The sequence below is a fragment of the Exophiala aquamarina genome (assembly GCF_000709125.1).
Source record: "Exophiala aquamarina CBS 119918 chromosome Unknown aczIA-supercont1.3, whole genome shotgun sequence".
In the NCBI taxonomy this organism is placed as follows: Eukaryota; Fungi; Ascomycota; class Eurotiomycetes; order Chaetothyriales; family Herpotrichiellaceae; genus Exophiala; species Exophiala aquamarina.
The window spans coordinates 2,721,570-2,735,819 of record NW_013550585.1 but is presented as its reverse complement, the minus strand read 5'-3'; the positions used below and the strand labels follow the sequence as shown (position 1 = coordinate 2,735,819).

Below are 14,250 nucleotides of genomic sequence, written 5' to 3'. Positions count from 1 at the left end.
AACCTACTACTAGTACGAGTACGGAGCACAATAATATAACTTCTTTCTGTCTGGTCACGTCAATCTACCTATGGTATTGGTGATCTACGTCCAGATGCCATCATGATATCCCTCGACGGCTTTGGTGGGCTGGGTTCCTTCTCTTTCACTCTGCGAACGTACCTGCTGACCATGCAACCAGTCTCTGGGTCCGACTACGTGATCCTTAATACTCTTTCTCCCTGAACATTGCCACTCTCGCCGCCGGCAGAGGACAAACATTTTCGAACCGCCGAGTTCGTATTTGCAGGCGATGGAACGCCTGCAAACTGAGGATGGCCATCACTTCATCCGTGTAAGTGCTGCGGCGATAAAACAACCCCGCCACAACAGAACGTGCACGGGCGTTGTATTTGGCTACAAAAGCTTTGACTGATCATCTTGTGGCCACAACAGTCTTTGGCGCAGTTTATCCGCCAACACGAGAAGGCTCTAGCAAACAGCCTCCAGCTGTCAGTCCACAGACGACAGACTTCACCCAATGCTCCCTCACCCACCGCCTCGAAAAGCTCTTCAGGCACTACCACCGCCGCTACCACCGCCGCATCCAACAATGCTGCCAGCGCTCTGGCCGCCGCTTTTTCCTTTACAGGCCTTAGTTTCAGATCACATGCTACGAAAGCTGCCCTACTCACCTTGACCCCCCACCACCTATTCTTCCTCCTCTCACGTATGGAAGAAATTGACATCATGGTGGGCTCGATGAATATTCGACTGGAAAATATACACAATGATTCTTCGTCGAACTACGTGTCATTTCTACAATCACATAAGCCGACCAAGGGCCGCAGCGACAAGGACTCGATCCACTCCGTCTCAAGCATGCGAAGTGTCATGTCTGGGATGAGTACATTTTGGTCTTCTATTGGTCTCGGAGGTTCTACGTCCAAGTCGGAAAAAGCAAAAGTTGTCGAGCAGGCGGATCTGACATACTTATATTCAGCCTTTACAAAACTCCCGTCTCTTCGGCTTACCACTGATCACCGCGCACGCCTGATCAAGAATTACGAGGAGTTCCCTTTCGACACTGCGGTCCCTTTGTTTGCTTTCAAGAATCTTCAGCAGCTTGACATTGTAGACCTTGACTTCCGCCAGTTCTTTGGATGGGACCGCCTGGCCGAGCAACTGACACTTCTGACCGTCAAGCGTGCAAATGTGGAAGACCCAGCCGAGCTGCTGACTCACATTGTGCTAGATGATGCTGAGAAACGACGGAGACGCTCAACCAAAGGCGGACGTGGCTCTCCAACGCCTACATCATCCTGGACGGTTCCTTCAACTCCATGTGCCGAATATGCACAGTCCCACTCAGATCCTGGTTCCCCTGCCATGGGGAGCATTGGCCATGAGGATCACAATGACAATGTGCTTAAAGAGAGGCCATTATCGGGGAGTGTGTCACCTAAGCGGCCAAGCCCTTCTCGCCCGGCCAGCTCGTACAGGCACGTACGCTCATACTCATCCAAGGCCAAGAGGTCAGGCTCTGGTAGCTCCAACTCGAGTGACTATTCGATTCAACCGCACCGTAGTGAGAGTGCCTCAAACCTCCTGAGTATGAACATTCTCCCCGCCTCCAAGTGGCAGAGACTGAAATACCTGTCCCTGGCCGATAACTCATTGACTTCGATCTCAGCCAAAAGCCTAGCTCCAGTAGCAACTACTCTTCGATCTCTGAATCTTTCTTCTAATCTCTTCGCCGAGATTCCCGATGGTCTCGCATCGCTCACGAGGCTTGGATCACTTGATCTGTCAAATTGCTTGATCGGGTCTCTGCAGTCATTATCAAAGTCCCCTTTGCCAGCGGTATTGACTATCAACCTGAAAGGCAACCGACTGAGATCACTTGCTGGTGTGGAAAGGTTGCTGTCTCTCGAGCAACTTAACATACAGGACAATCAGATTTCAGACTCAATGGAGATGGCTCGCCTCACCGGCATTCCCAACTTGAAGCGAATCTGGGTGAAGCGCAACCCGTTCACCAAGTCATCCTCGGATTATCGGATCGCGACGTTTAACCTGTTCAGAAAGACTCCCGGCTATCTGGAGGATATCGTCATTGATGAATCAGGACCAGGTTATACTGAACGTAAACAGCTTGTCGATCGGACACCCGAAGTTGAACGCCAACTAGCGCAGCCCTCCATTCGCATCGCAGAGCTACCTGTGATCATTCAGCAGCATGACCCCTCCAAACCGATGGGTAGTGTCACAGGTGAAACGGCCATGAAATCTACCCGTCGAAGGAAGGCACCCCGGCGGCGTATAGTGGACCTGGCCAAAGATGAGAATAGCAGTCGAACTCCCAGTGAGGATCTTACCACAGCAGTGATAGCAGACAGTAAGATCACAGACCGACCAAGTCTCTTGACAGGTCGGACGCACAGTGAACCGATACCAGTTTCGGTCAATACGACTGAACCAGATACAGACGAGTCCTCAGTGCAGACACTCGTCCATCGATCTAGCGAACAACTCACCCAAGAAGATGATTATAGAGCCAAAGTCGAGGCTCTTCGACAGGAATTTGGGAGCAACTGGTTGAGCGCGCTTGGAGATCAGAACTGGCACAATAGCCACTTAGTAGAATTGAGCCGAGGGCAAGGCCTCGGACACGATACTTTACACCGCCCAGGACATCAGGTGATTGTCAGCGGTGGACGCACTCTGGGATGAGTGTTGGCACAGGTGAAATCCAACTTCTTGCCTGTTATATGGAATCTTCTGCAAACAAGTTTGTTTTCCATTAGACGGCGCGGGCCTCATTTCAGTCCAGGGATCATGGTTGTCTGAATCTTTTTTTTTGGCATGTTTGCACTCATATACCCATTCGCTTTGATTACAGGAAGACCACGCGCGACAGCGGTGATGCGTGGAAGGCATGTGATGGTTGTGTTATGCTAAGGTGGAACAGCAATTTCACCTTCCGGTTGGAGTTGATTTGAGCATAGCGACGGTTGCCTTTATAAAGGGCTGGGCTTTGATATATTTTTTCTTAATCGATGTGGCATGAGGCATGAGGCATGAGCTGATGGGTGGAAGATACTCCTTTCTACAATGATCTATGAATTTTGGGCGGTGCAAAGAATGCGAACACCTTTCTCTTGACAAGTTGAGCCAAGCATTTGCCTCATGCAGTTCCGATATGCTGGTTACTGGTAGCCACTCACACCGAGTTCTGACATTTAACCCTACGGATCGGAAACCACCGAGACAACGGCTCAGGGGTCGCAAGTTGCGTGAGCCTTTCATCAGGAGGTGTCAAGATTGAGAGCGGAAGGGTCCAGAGCGCTAACCCAGTGAGAAAGGGTCACTGTGCGCACAATTTGCGTGATACTTTCTTTGACATGCAGTGGACGGCGGTACATATGAACCGACGATCAACACGCTGATACCGAGGAAGTAGGCTCTACCCAGTATTAGTAGCTACCTCGTACGGGAATACCGAGTGCGAAGATCTGGGGAGAGCAGGTTAAGGTGTTTTGCTCGTTAAATCGACCGCTAGCAAACCTAGAGCATTAGGTTCCTGTTAGTCTACATTCCAGTGGCTGCCGGGGCAAGCGCCCGCAAGGTACCGGCGGGCAAGTCACTACAACAACTCAAAAGAACGAATCTCACGTGAGAGGCAAGCGTTCCAGAATAATGCGGACTGATACATAGAAATTCCATTGGTGATTACATGACCGAGGAAGGTATCAAGAGCAGCCACATGCAAAAAAGTGAAGAGGAATCAACAATTAGAAAGAGTGGTAAGGAAGTGCGTGAGAAGAGGGGGGCGTTTGGTGGTGCCTCATCCACGCGTCTTAGTGACCATTAGTGAGGGTTAGTACACTGCTAGCAGTAGTGGCACTGACCAGTGCCTTCTGTCCTCCCACCCTCTGGAGGATCTCACCTTGCGTACGCCCGTCCTCCTCGCCTCTTCTCCTTGACCTGTGCAGTGGCTGGCCTCCCTCCCTCCTTGGGTCTTTGCTTTGTTCCTCAACCCGCCAAGCCAACACCGCCTGCTCGGATTGAAAATAGCAAATCCACCACCTTCATCCCGCACCTGAACGGCCATCTGCTACGATCAATTACCATTATTTGGTTGATTCTACCATCTACGCACCTGCCAAACACCCCTCTTGATCCATTGCACTTACCTACCGCTCGGACCCCAGCGCTGCTCCTGCCTTCGTCCTCTGCCACCCGCGCCGAGAGAAACCTATCTCCTCTTCTCAGCCTGTTTGTTACATTCTCCACCACGCGATAACAGCCACAATATCTACTCTCACATTTCATACATTGCGATTCAAGTCCATCGCTCGTCCAAACCCAACCCAACACTCCTCGCTGAGCCGTTGACTGGCTATATCCCTCGTTTACAAGGACATTGGAACCAGGTATGCTGACCCTGACACGCCAGCCAGCAACCTAAGCCTACGACCGTCAACGCCTCGTTCTTTTGTCAGCTCCATCATCCTGCACCGAATTTTCATTGTAGCTGACCCTTGCCCGAGTCAATCAGCCTAGTGCCATTCCCATATCACTCATCAGATATCGACTTTCGTTTTCCTTCCTGCCCCGACCGTATCTGGTCGGCGCCTCTCTCCTACCTTCTGCCCCGCCCCCGGCAATCCCACTATGGCCGACCAGAATGAGGTGGATCTAGACTCTGTCATCGACCGACTGCTAGAGGTTCGAGGTAGTAGACCGGGGAAACAAGTCCAGCTCCTAGAAGCTGAGATTCGCTATCTGTGCACAAAGGCCAGGGAGATCTTCATTTCCCAGCCCATATTGCTAGAGCTGGAAGCTCCTATCAAGGTACGATTCCTGACCTATTGGATTGCGAATCAACTCACTCACAAGTCTTGTTAGATCTGCGGCGACATTCATGGGCAATACTATGATCTCCTCAGGCTCTTTGAGTACGGCGGCTTCCCTCCTGAAGCAAACTACCTCTTTCTCGGCGATTATGTGGATCGAGGTAAACAGTCCCTGGAGACCATCTGCCTTCTGTTGGCATACAAAATCAAATATCCAGAGAACTTCTTCATCTTGCGAGGAAATCACGAATGTGCTTCCATCAACAGAATCTATGGTTTCTACGACGAGTGCAAGCGGCGATACAACATTAAGTTGTGGAAGACCTTTACGGATTGCTTCAATTGCTTACCAATTGCCGCCATTATTGACGAGAAGATCTTTACCATGCATGGAGGCTTGAGTCCCGACTTGAACTCGATGGAGCAAATCCGCCGCGTCATGCGTCCCACAGATGTGAGTTCCTTCCTTAGCTGGTAACACGAGACATACACAGAGTGAGCGCCCGATTGCGGGCGCTCTTGGTCTCTAGTAGTAGGCAAAACCAGATGAATCCCTCGCTAATGCTTTCTAGATCCCTGATTGTGGTCTTCTTTGCGATCTGCTGTGGTCCGACCCTGATAAAGACATCACCGGATGGAGCGAAAACGACCGTGGTGTTTCATTCACCTTTGGCCCTGATGTTGTTTCCCGATTTCTGCAGAAACACGACATGGACTTGATCTGCCGTGCCCATCAAGTCGTGGAGGACGGATACGAGTTCTTCTCCAAGCGACAACTCGTCACCCTGTTTAGCGCACCGAATTACTGTGGCGAGTTCGACAATGCCGGAGCCATGATGAGTGTGGATGAGAGCTTGTTGTGCTCGTTCCAGGTACGTCCATCCAGTCTCTATGGTTACGCTTTCAACTGACATGGCATTTCTACCAGATCCTCAAGCCGGCTGAGAAGAAACAAAAGTACGTTTATGGCTCAAAGAGCTCGAGCACTCCGCCTCGCAAATCCAAGAATTAGGAAATCATTTAACCAATTTCCCAACTCGGGCTGATTCGATATCGTGTAAGCAGGTTTGGAAGAAGATAGGCTCACCTTTCACCTTCCTCGTCAAATCAATCCCACGACTGACCAGCATCCATCTGCCACGGTCTCGGAGCAAGCGGCCAACCACCTCTATTCCTCACCTCCGCCTTATCCATGTTTTTTTATTACAGTTGTTGGACCTTTAGAGGCACTCCCAGATACTGCTACCTACCCATACGTTGACGAATATCTTCATTGAGCATGGCTTTTCCCGGGAAGGATCGACCGGAAGCATGACTGGACTCACTTGTCCCCGAAGTTTAACCATGAACAAATGACTCTTGTCGAGCAGGGATACTGGATTCTTTCCATGGCCTCTACTCTGGGCAGAACAAGCTGTGGAAATGGCAATGCTTTCTGACCGTGATGAACTAGTTTCCTTATTCACTTTGACCTGTGTTAGTGCGCGTGCGAGAGCAAAGCCGGGGCCTGGTACGGCGGACATCTTGATTCTCCTGCAACATGCAATGATGGTTTGTTTCATGCTTGATGGGCAATGCGCAAAAAGACGTCCAGTTCAGGTGAATTGACGCAGACAGATATGAGTATGCTGAACTTGTCAAGAATAGTAGAATGGATTCATGCTTGAACGAGTTGACTTCTTTGTTTGGCACAGATGTTGACCACCATTTGGGTGACTTGTTTCTGCGACTCGGCCGGATATGATTGCCTGTGCCGCTGATACTTGCTCTCAGTCAAAGTCACAAGTGAGCGGTCTAATCGAGCTCTCCTTGGCTATTCACCTACTGTTTCATCGGTATATCATCCAGACGAGTGTGCAGGTTCGTCGTCCACATGCCCTAGCATCTCTCGGATTCCTTCACTCAAACTGGTACGCCAAGGATTCTATTGTCCCTTGGCCCAAAATTCAAGTGCCCCCAGCTCGCTATAATCCCTCCACGGTCTTCCTCATACGGATATCAAGAATCACTGAGTCAACCTGTGCCAGTATGACCATACTTCATCTTACTGTCTTGCACCCTTTGCAGGCATTTCGAAGGCTGATGTTCTTTCTACCTTCGCTCGAGTCGCGTATAGTCATGATCGAGCTGGTGCCAGACCGCATGTAAGTGTGCTACTCATTCAATGGTGTCGACCACTATGTTTTTGATACCGATTCTGGCACTCATCGGACTGAGGCCCATCGGGTTCCCCCTGCTCCCCCCTCCTCAACTTAGGCCCACGCAAGTAACGGCATGTTATTCGTTATTCAGGATATTTATCGTCATCCTAGGTCCGATTCCAAGAGTCCTTCGCCAGCCGGGAATCCGGAACCAATACAAATCAAACTCCGGAGATGAATCCTTGAGAGCCACTCATCGGCACAGATGCGTCATAAGCCAGTGTGTATCATCCAGGTACCGACACATCGAGGCAGAAAAGAAAGGCCAGCTGGTCCAGAAGAACCCCCCTCTCGCCTCCCCAAATCCACGCACCCATCTTCTCCTGTTGGGCCATTGAGCAATTCATGCGTGGACCTTTCATCAGCGTACAACCCACGAGCGGGCTATAGTGCCCCGAAGCAAGACCGTCACAACTCAGCCTCAGGGGTCTCTGGACCAGCGAGGGAAACCGGGGACGCCTCCGCACAACAATTTTGGATTTCCAAGTTAGACGGGGTCCTATACCTACTGCTCCTTCCTTCATCTACCAACGGAGGACAGGGCCATAGCGGGCATGGTGATTTGATGTCGCCCCAGACATTCCAGAGATGGTTTCATTTATGGAAACAGAGGGGTTCTAGAAACTACCTACCTATATCGGTATGTACTCGAATCTCTGCTGCTCCTTCTTTCTTTCCCTCTGACCCCCTTCAGAGCCAGTCCGATCCTGCAGAAGTTCGGTGCGTACTCGTAGGCGAGAACGTCGTCGCATGATGCACAACACGTTTCGCCCCATGAGTACATACCTTTCGGCTCCCCTGAGTCTGGACCGCGCAGCCGGGAAGGTATCCAACCAGCCAGCAGCTAGCGAGTGCGGTCGGGCGGAGGACCGAGAGATTTGGCATCACGACGAAAACAGTTCCATTATGCTGCTTGGGTGGGCAAGTTATTCGTGTGCACTTCTTTCCATCCATCACCACCCATGGAGCCCCTAATCCACCACAGCCTTGCGGGCGCCACGGGCTCGGATCCCACCACCAACCACCCGCCACCTCAATCGTTCCGGGGATTCTGGAGCAGAGGCATGGCATTAGGGCGAATCTCGATTTTAAGAAAGGATGGAGGAACTTTTGTTGACTTTATCCTCCCCCCCCTCCTTGTTCTTTGTTCGACTCAGAGCAGTACCTACTATGCTACATACAGTACCGATTAACATTAGTCAGCGTTTGACATGGATATATTTCTGAATGATATTGTACAAAGTATTTTCTTCGAAAGTCCCATCAAATGGAAGGGCAGAGCAGTCATACAAGCTGGAGGGTTCAGGATGACTTGCGTCAAGTCTTCCTTCACCTATCTACATATGGCGCGCCATAGCACGAACTTCATCGTTGGGGCCGGACGAGGAAATGAAGCAAAAGCATTGATTCGATCGTGGTGTAACCCTGTTCCCGCCTTAATTCAAGAACGGAAAGCGAAAAGGGGAAAGAAAAAGCCGGAACAGTGACAAGTGAAGCATGGGCGGGGTGGGGCCGAGGATATAGGTAGAGCTTGGTATGGATCATGCTAAGTAAGGTCCTGGTGTCTGAAATACAGGCGGGAGTGGCCGACGGCCAAGGAGAGGAATAGCGCTTCTCATAAGATCTATGACGGCAACGACGGCACCGATAAGTGTGTTGAATACCAGATCGTAAGGATAGACGCTGACGACTGCACTGTCCGTGTAAGGGTGCAGCGACTGGGCCCATTACTTTGGGTATGGTCTTACTTTGACGGGAACGGCACGGCAAGAACAACTTGCCTGTATAACTGGATTATGTGCTCAGATGAAAACTGATGCGCAAGGGAAGAATGACGGATTGTTCTATTTCGTCTGGTAGCATGAGAAACTGTCCTAACACTCTGGAAGCTGTGAGGCTCAAAGGAATTCTGTGGGCGGAGGGGAACTGCAGACATTGACTCGTCCCTATCTCTGCTGTATCTTGCGAATTGAAATTTCGCGCAGGCAGATTGAAGACAGGTGTGAAGGGTCGTGGTTTCACTCCAGCGGATTGGTAATCTGACGTTTGGGTCGATCGCCGGAATTGGGAATCACGCCAGTTACGTCGTCCAGTGACTGGGTAGAAGCAAGTGAGTCGTTTAGACATATTGCGATAACCACCTGATACCCTCACCATAACCTGCGGGAATTAAATCGTTAGTCGGAGTTTGTTCTCCCGCTCTTTCCAGGTCAGAATGTCGAACTCTACTCACCTTGTCTCATAACCACGCTGCACATGAATACCTCAATTGGCCGGATACCCTCCAAAGGCACTTTGCCTTTACCGGTCGTCTGGTACATTCCCAGTTGATGTCTCAACTCATCTTCCGACACTGCATCTGGGTGATCGATTTTGTTACCGAGGATGAGGAAAGGGGTCTTGGCAAGGTCTTCCATAGCAAGCAAGGCATCCAGTTCGGCCTTTGCCTCTGGGAGCCGTTCGTGGTCTTTGGCGTCAACGAGGAAGACAATTCCAGAGACTTCGGGGAAGTAATCGCGCCAAAGACGACGAGCTACATCTAGTATTAGAGAGGTTGCGCTGGTATTTTTGCAGAGGGAACAGCCAAACCTTGTTGATGACCTCCGAGATCGAAGGTTGTAAATCTGTTGTTGCCGATTGCTAGCTCTTCAGATGCTGTGGTGTTGATTAGCTTTTGCTCGTACACTTGCATCCTAGAAGGCTGAACATACTCGGATGTAATGTAGGTTGGAGGATTGCAACCCGGTCATTCTGCAAGAGCCATTGTGTCAGCATTGTCTTGACCATCGACGTCTTCTTGACAAGTAGCTGGCCATCCTCGAATATTCCCGTGCGTGTAGATGGTGAAATTGCTTTCCCGACATACCTTCAACATGTGCAATAACGTCGTCTTTCCTGCATTGTCCAGGCCAAGGAAGAGGAGTTTGGCATGCTTGTTGAGCAGACCCAAGGAGGCGAGGACATCGTAGACTAAAGAAGACCCATCGATTAGTACTAAGGCTGTTTGCATCCAGAGTCATCGACTCGGAAAGAAATGAACGCAGCACGACATACACCAATTGATAATCCACATGGTTTTGATCTGTTGAGTCTAGACACCCGAAAGAGAGACGCAAGTGAGGTTCAAATCGAAGAGGGAGTTTCTGGTAAGATCAAGCGAGTAGATGAATGTCTCGTGGCGCAGGGTATGGCTCTGTACAGGTGGCAATCGCTCTACCGAACAGATCTCACGACTCAAGGTCAGTCGGTCTGGTGGTTTGTAGCGCCACTTTTACAATCTGCAATGCGGCAGTGGTCACGTGAACTTTTGGTTTCGCACGTGACCTTGACGCAGGAGGCAACTTCAGCTAGTGCTACACGTGATATAGGTTGCTGATGCATGTGCATCGCCCAGCTCGATGGAGATGAATACTATCACATCCCAAACACATTGGTGGCGTTGCCAGGCTACACAATCAAAAGTGATTTCACATGTCTTCATTCTGTGCATTCAGAGCCTCTTTACAAGGAACATCTGATATCTGGGGCTAGTAATATAATGTATGTACGAGGTCATCCATCCTTGACCTATGACGCCGTCGCTATGTCTGATCGCAAAAACTCATGCAGGACGCTGGATAGACAGCGTCCACTGTTTGCACCGGCCCATCGTGAATGTCATCATGTTGCCCTGCGTTGGGGAAGCGGGAACCGCTTCAAAAACAGGCGGCTCAAAAAGGGGCCAATGTAATACCCAGGCTATAGAAAATAGTAACACAAATGAAAATCTTGGTGAATGTGCAAGAAGTAGGTGGGGAGATCATGGGGAGGTTGCTGCTGTCGGACGAGTTCTCAAAGTGAGATGACCAGCTGTTGTTGCTGGCCGAGACCATAGCCTCGATTACGCTCAGCACATTCCAATCCAAGCTCCTTCATTCTCTCCGCACCGCGTCCAGGTACAGTTCGTCGTTCAGCTTGCTCTTTGGCTGCTTTGCGACAATGCTGGCGCCAGTACTTCTCCTTCCGCTTCTGACGCTTTTTCTCGAGGCCGATGACAATGTCAACAGGACCGCGCACATGCATGTCCAGTCGTGGAGGCTCCTCAACCGCAGGAGTCACAGCACCGGAGGCGATGTTGGAGATCGAAGGGCTTCCGATATTAAAATTCTTGAAGAAAGGATTAGGTGTGTCGGGAAGAGACGCCGTGCGTTCCATAGTAGGACGTTGGCCAAGACCTCTTGTGCCCCATCTGAAAGGTACATGAAGATTAGCATTAGTTGGGGATCCGCGAGGAGATCTAAGCCGGGCTGGCGGCGGTGACCTCATACGCGTTGGAGAGTGGCCAAATAATTTTCGTGGCGGAGGTGAGCGATGAAGTCCCCGGCGGTGCTCAACTGGGCGGTAAGTATGTCCATGATGAAGGGATGGTGTCGAGGACTGAGAAGAAGGAGGAGACTTGACCGTGTGTGAACCCCGTCGCCCTCGTGGACGTTGCTCTTCTTCGAAGCCAGCAAACTGGTCCTTTAGCCAGCGGGGTCCGCCAGAGCTGTGCTCAGATTCATCAACTTCGTCCTCTTCATCCTCTTCCTCTTCGGGGTCTGTGGTGGGAAAACTTGGATCGATATCCTGCGGAATGAGGATATGTTTCCTCCGTTTCTTCTGCTCTAAACACGAGAGGTATGCTGCTTCCAACGGACGATCCTCATCCAGAGTTCCACAGACGAAGTCTGTACTATCTGGCAATTCAGGGGTTCCAGGACGCATCCTGATCGCTTTAGTGCCGACTGGGCGAGTCTTGGTGATGGGCCTCTTCATCGAGAGTGCTTTTGGACTACCATAATGTATCAAAGATTCCACAGAACTTGCCTGTGATTGCTGGCGAGCACTGAAGTGGCTGATATTGAAGTGCTCAATGCTTGTGGCAGCGGTTGTCGTCGAAGGGGCCCAGAAGCGGTACCCAGAACCAGCGTCACTTTCATCATCCGAGCTGGCGAAGCCTCCTTCATCGTCGGATTCATTTCCGTCATCTGAGCCATCGTCGGAAGATGCAAAATCGTCTTCATTGTCGTTATCATCAAGCTCCTCGAGTTCTAGCTCTTCCTGCTCACGCTCCTCCTCCTCAGCTTCCTCCTCAGCTTCACGTCCAATTTGACGGATGCGGTTCTCTTTCTGCATACAATCATTCAAGGTCAACTTCTGTTCGTGGGTTTGAGGCCTATCAATCCAAGCATCGGTCTCGTCGTGGGAACTACCAAATTCATGAAAGGAAGGTTGGGCGCGGTAGGGAGGTGGGTGGTGTGAAGTAGGAGCATTCGTAGCAGTGTCAGCCGAACGACCGGAGAGTTCCACGGAATCGCTGGTCGACTTGCGTCTGGAGAGGGGTGCTGGTGATGGACGTCGTGCGGTTTTGTGTTCATTCTCTGCCTTGTCAGAGACTGGTGACTTGACTTGATTGGTGTTGGAGCGTGTTGGACATGCAAATGTGAGAGCACATTTACGCTTCGGAGGATCGGGCTTGACAGGTTCTTCTTTGGCCACGACGTTGTCCTTGTCTCTTGATTCTGCACCGCCGCAGGCGAACATGATACAACGCTTCCGGCCTAGTGTCTTCTCAAGCGCAGCTTCACCAGCATCAGCGATTGCTGGTTTGTCGTCCTTTGTAAGTGGAGCAATGACAACATTCACGTGAGGAGAGACGGGCTTCTTCATGTTGAGTAGATCATGAAAACGACCTGGAGGTGGCGGCGGGCTTGGGGTGGCCGAGCGTGACTGGCTTGTAGCATCTCCATCGCTTGTCAGTTCCGCAGTGGATGCCATACTGGCGGTGCTGTGGGAGGAGGTTGTGGAAAGACCACGGGAGGCAGAGGGAGACTGAAGGGACTGCTCATCGTCTCTTGACTCTGCTAAGATGGCACGAGTCAACAATGACTCTCTTCGGGGATTGGGAGGTGCCTTGGCTTTCTGATAAAGGGAACCGGTCTTGAGTGTAGGAAAGTTGGTGAGAGGCGATAACTGATCTTCAGGAGGTTCATCCGCTTCGGAGCTGAGTTCGTCCTCGTCGAGGGGAACAGTCGGGGCGTTGGACAGATTGAACATCTTGAGCAGGCTTTGAATCGCAGAGCTTCTTCGACGCGAGTCGATTTGATGTTTTTGGTGGTGAGCCATTTAGCCTGGATAAGACAAAGCCACGGACGGCAAAGGAAAAATAGAAGTAAGACAGTCACAACAGCCTCCGATGGTCTGAGATCAATTCTGAGTCCTCAGTGGGTGAAGAACAAGAAAGCGCTCGTGAAGAGTGCTACTGTTCTGGCTGGATTTTTGGCCCCCGGGACCGGCTTTTGTTATAAATTGGAAGTCGACATGATGTGAGGACCGGCAAGTGGAAACCAACAAACACAGGAGGAATCCCGCGGAAGAGAGAGATATCACGAGAGACTCCCCGTGGTTATGCAGACGTGGGTGTGAAGTGGCGCTAGTTGGTGTCGGTCCTCCGACTCGATTTGATTGTGGACAAAATCGGACGGGCGGCTGCGCAGGCAGAAAGTCAGCAAGCAAGCCAGCGAAGTAGATAAATGGCAGAGAGGGAGTAGAAATGCTTACGCGATGATGGAATGGTTGATGCAGGGAGAAAGAAACAAGGAGAATGAGGGAGCAGTAGGAAGAAGGCGGAAGTGGGAGGGGGTGGTGGTGAATGAAATGGCGAGGGTGAGGATGAAGGTGAGGGTGGTGAGGGCGAGGGTAGTAGTAATAGCAATCGGAGGAATAGTGTTGGTGGTTAGAGTGGTAGCAGTGCGAGGAGCAGTCAGAGGTGCAGTCCACAGAATGTTTGTGGGTGAAAAGAGAAAGGCAGTTTAAGGGAAAATGCGGGCAGGCAGCTTGCAAATCAGAATAAGTGGCGGTGCGGGTGTTGGCCCTGCCAATTCTGGTGCCCAGGTGCCAGGTTGAAAGTTGGAGATTTGTGATCAGGGAAGAAGGTGCCAGCGGTGGCAAGAAGAAGCGTACGGAGTAAGGGCGTAAGAGCGGTAAGGGTGGGAGGAATCGTGTAGGAGGGCACCCGCCTTGCTCCCTGTAACGCAGGACCCGAAGACCCAGAGCACCAAAAAGACAGGTTTTCCAACGCTCGTGTCGCTTGGACAATCCGAGGCCTTAGGCGGGAAGAGGAAGTTCCTTAGGGGTGGGCTAAGGTAAGAGGCCAAATATTTTAGTTGGAATGGGAAATGGGGGGTCGAGGG

The 14,250-nt window shown here is 51.1% G+C and overlaps 4 protein-coding genes across 4 annotated transcripts; 2 read left to right on the top strand and 2 right to left on the bottom strand.

The window, feature by feature from the left end:
* Positions 1-292: 292 nt before the first annotated feature.
* On the top strand, positions 293-2,712 carry A1O9_04570 (uncharacterized protein; the record flags this gene model as incomplete). The annotated part of the gene is made up of 2 exons (XM_013406860.1): positions 293-334; positions 436-2,712. The coding sequence occupies 2 exons, from the start codon at positions 293-295 to the stop codon at positions 2,710-2,712; spliced, it is 2,319 nt and encodes a 772-aa protein (XP_013262314.1).
* A 1,944-nt stretch (positions 2,713-4,656) lies between these two features.
* A1O9_04569 (serine/threonine-protein phosphatase PP1) lies at positions 4,657-5,850 on the top strand (the record flags this gene model as incomplete). The annotated part of the gene is made up of 4 exons (XM_013406859.1): positions 4,657-4,836; positions 4,891-5,292; positions 5,411-5,710; positions 5,767-5,850. 4 exons carry the CDS (start codon positions 4,657-4,659, stop codon positions 5,848-5,850), a joined length of 966 nt encoding a protein of 321 aa, XP_013262313.1.
* A 3,308-nt stretch (positions 5,851-9,158) lies between these two features.
* On the bottom strand, positions 9,159-10,112 carry A1O9_04568 (small COPII coat GTPase sar1; the record flags this gene model as incomplete). Its single annotated transcript, XM_013406858.1, has 6 exons — positions 9,159-9,199; positions 9,273-9,572; positions 9,629-9,694; positions 9,751-9,790; positions 9,906-10,009; positions 10,094-10,112. The coding sequence occupies 6 exons, from the start codon at positions 10,110-10,112 to the stop codon at positions 9,159-9,161; spliced, it is 570 nt and encodes a 189-aa protein (XP_013262312.1).
* Positions 10,113-10,870: 758 nt separating this feature from the next.
* On the bottom strand, positions 10,871-13,114 carry A1O9_04567 (uncharacterized protein; the record flags this gene model as incomplete). The annotated part of the gene is made up of 1 exon (XM_013406857.1): positions 10,871-13,114. One exon carries the CDS (start codon positions 13,112-13,114, stop codon positions 10,871-10,873), a length of 2,244 nt encoding a protein of 747 aa, XP_013262311.1.
* Between the last annotated feature and the right edge of the window lie 1,136 nt (positions 13,115-14,250).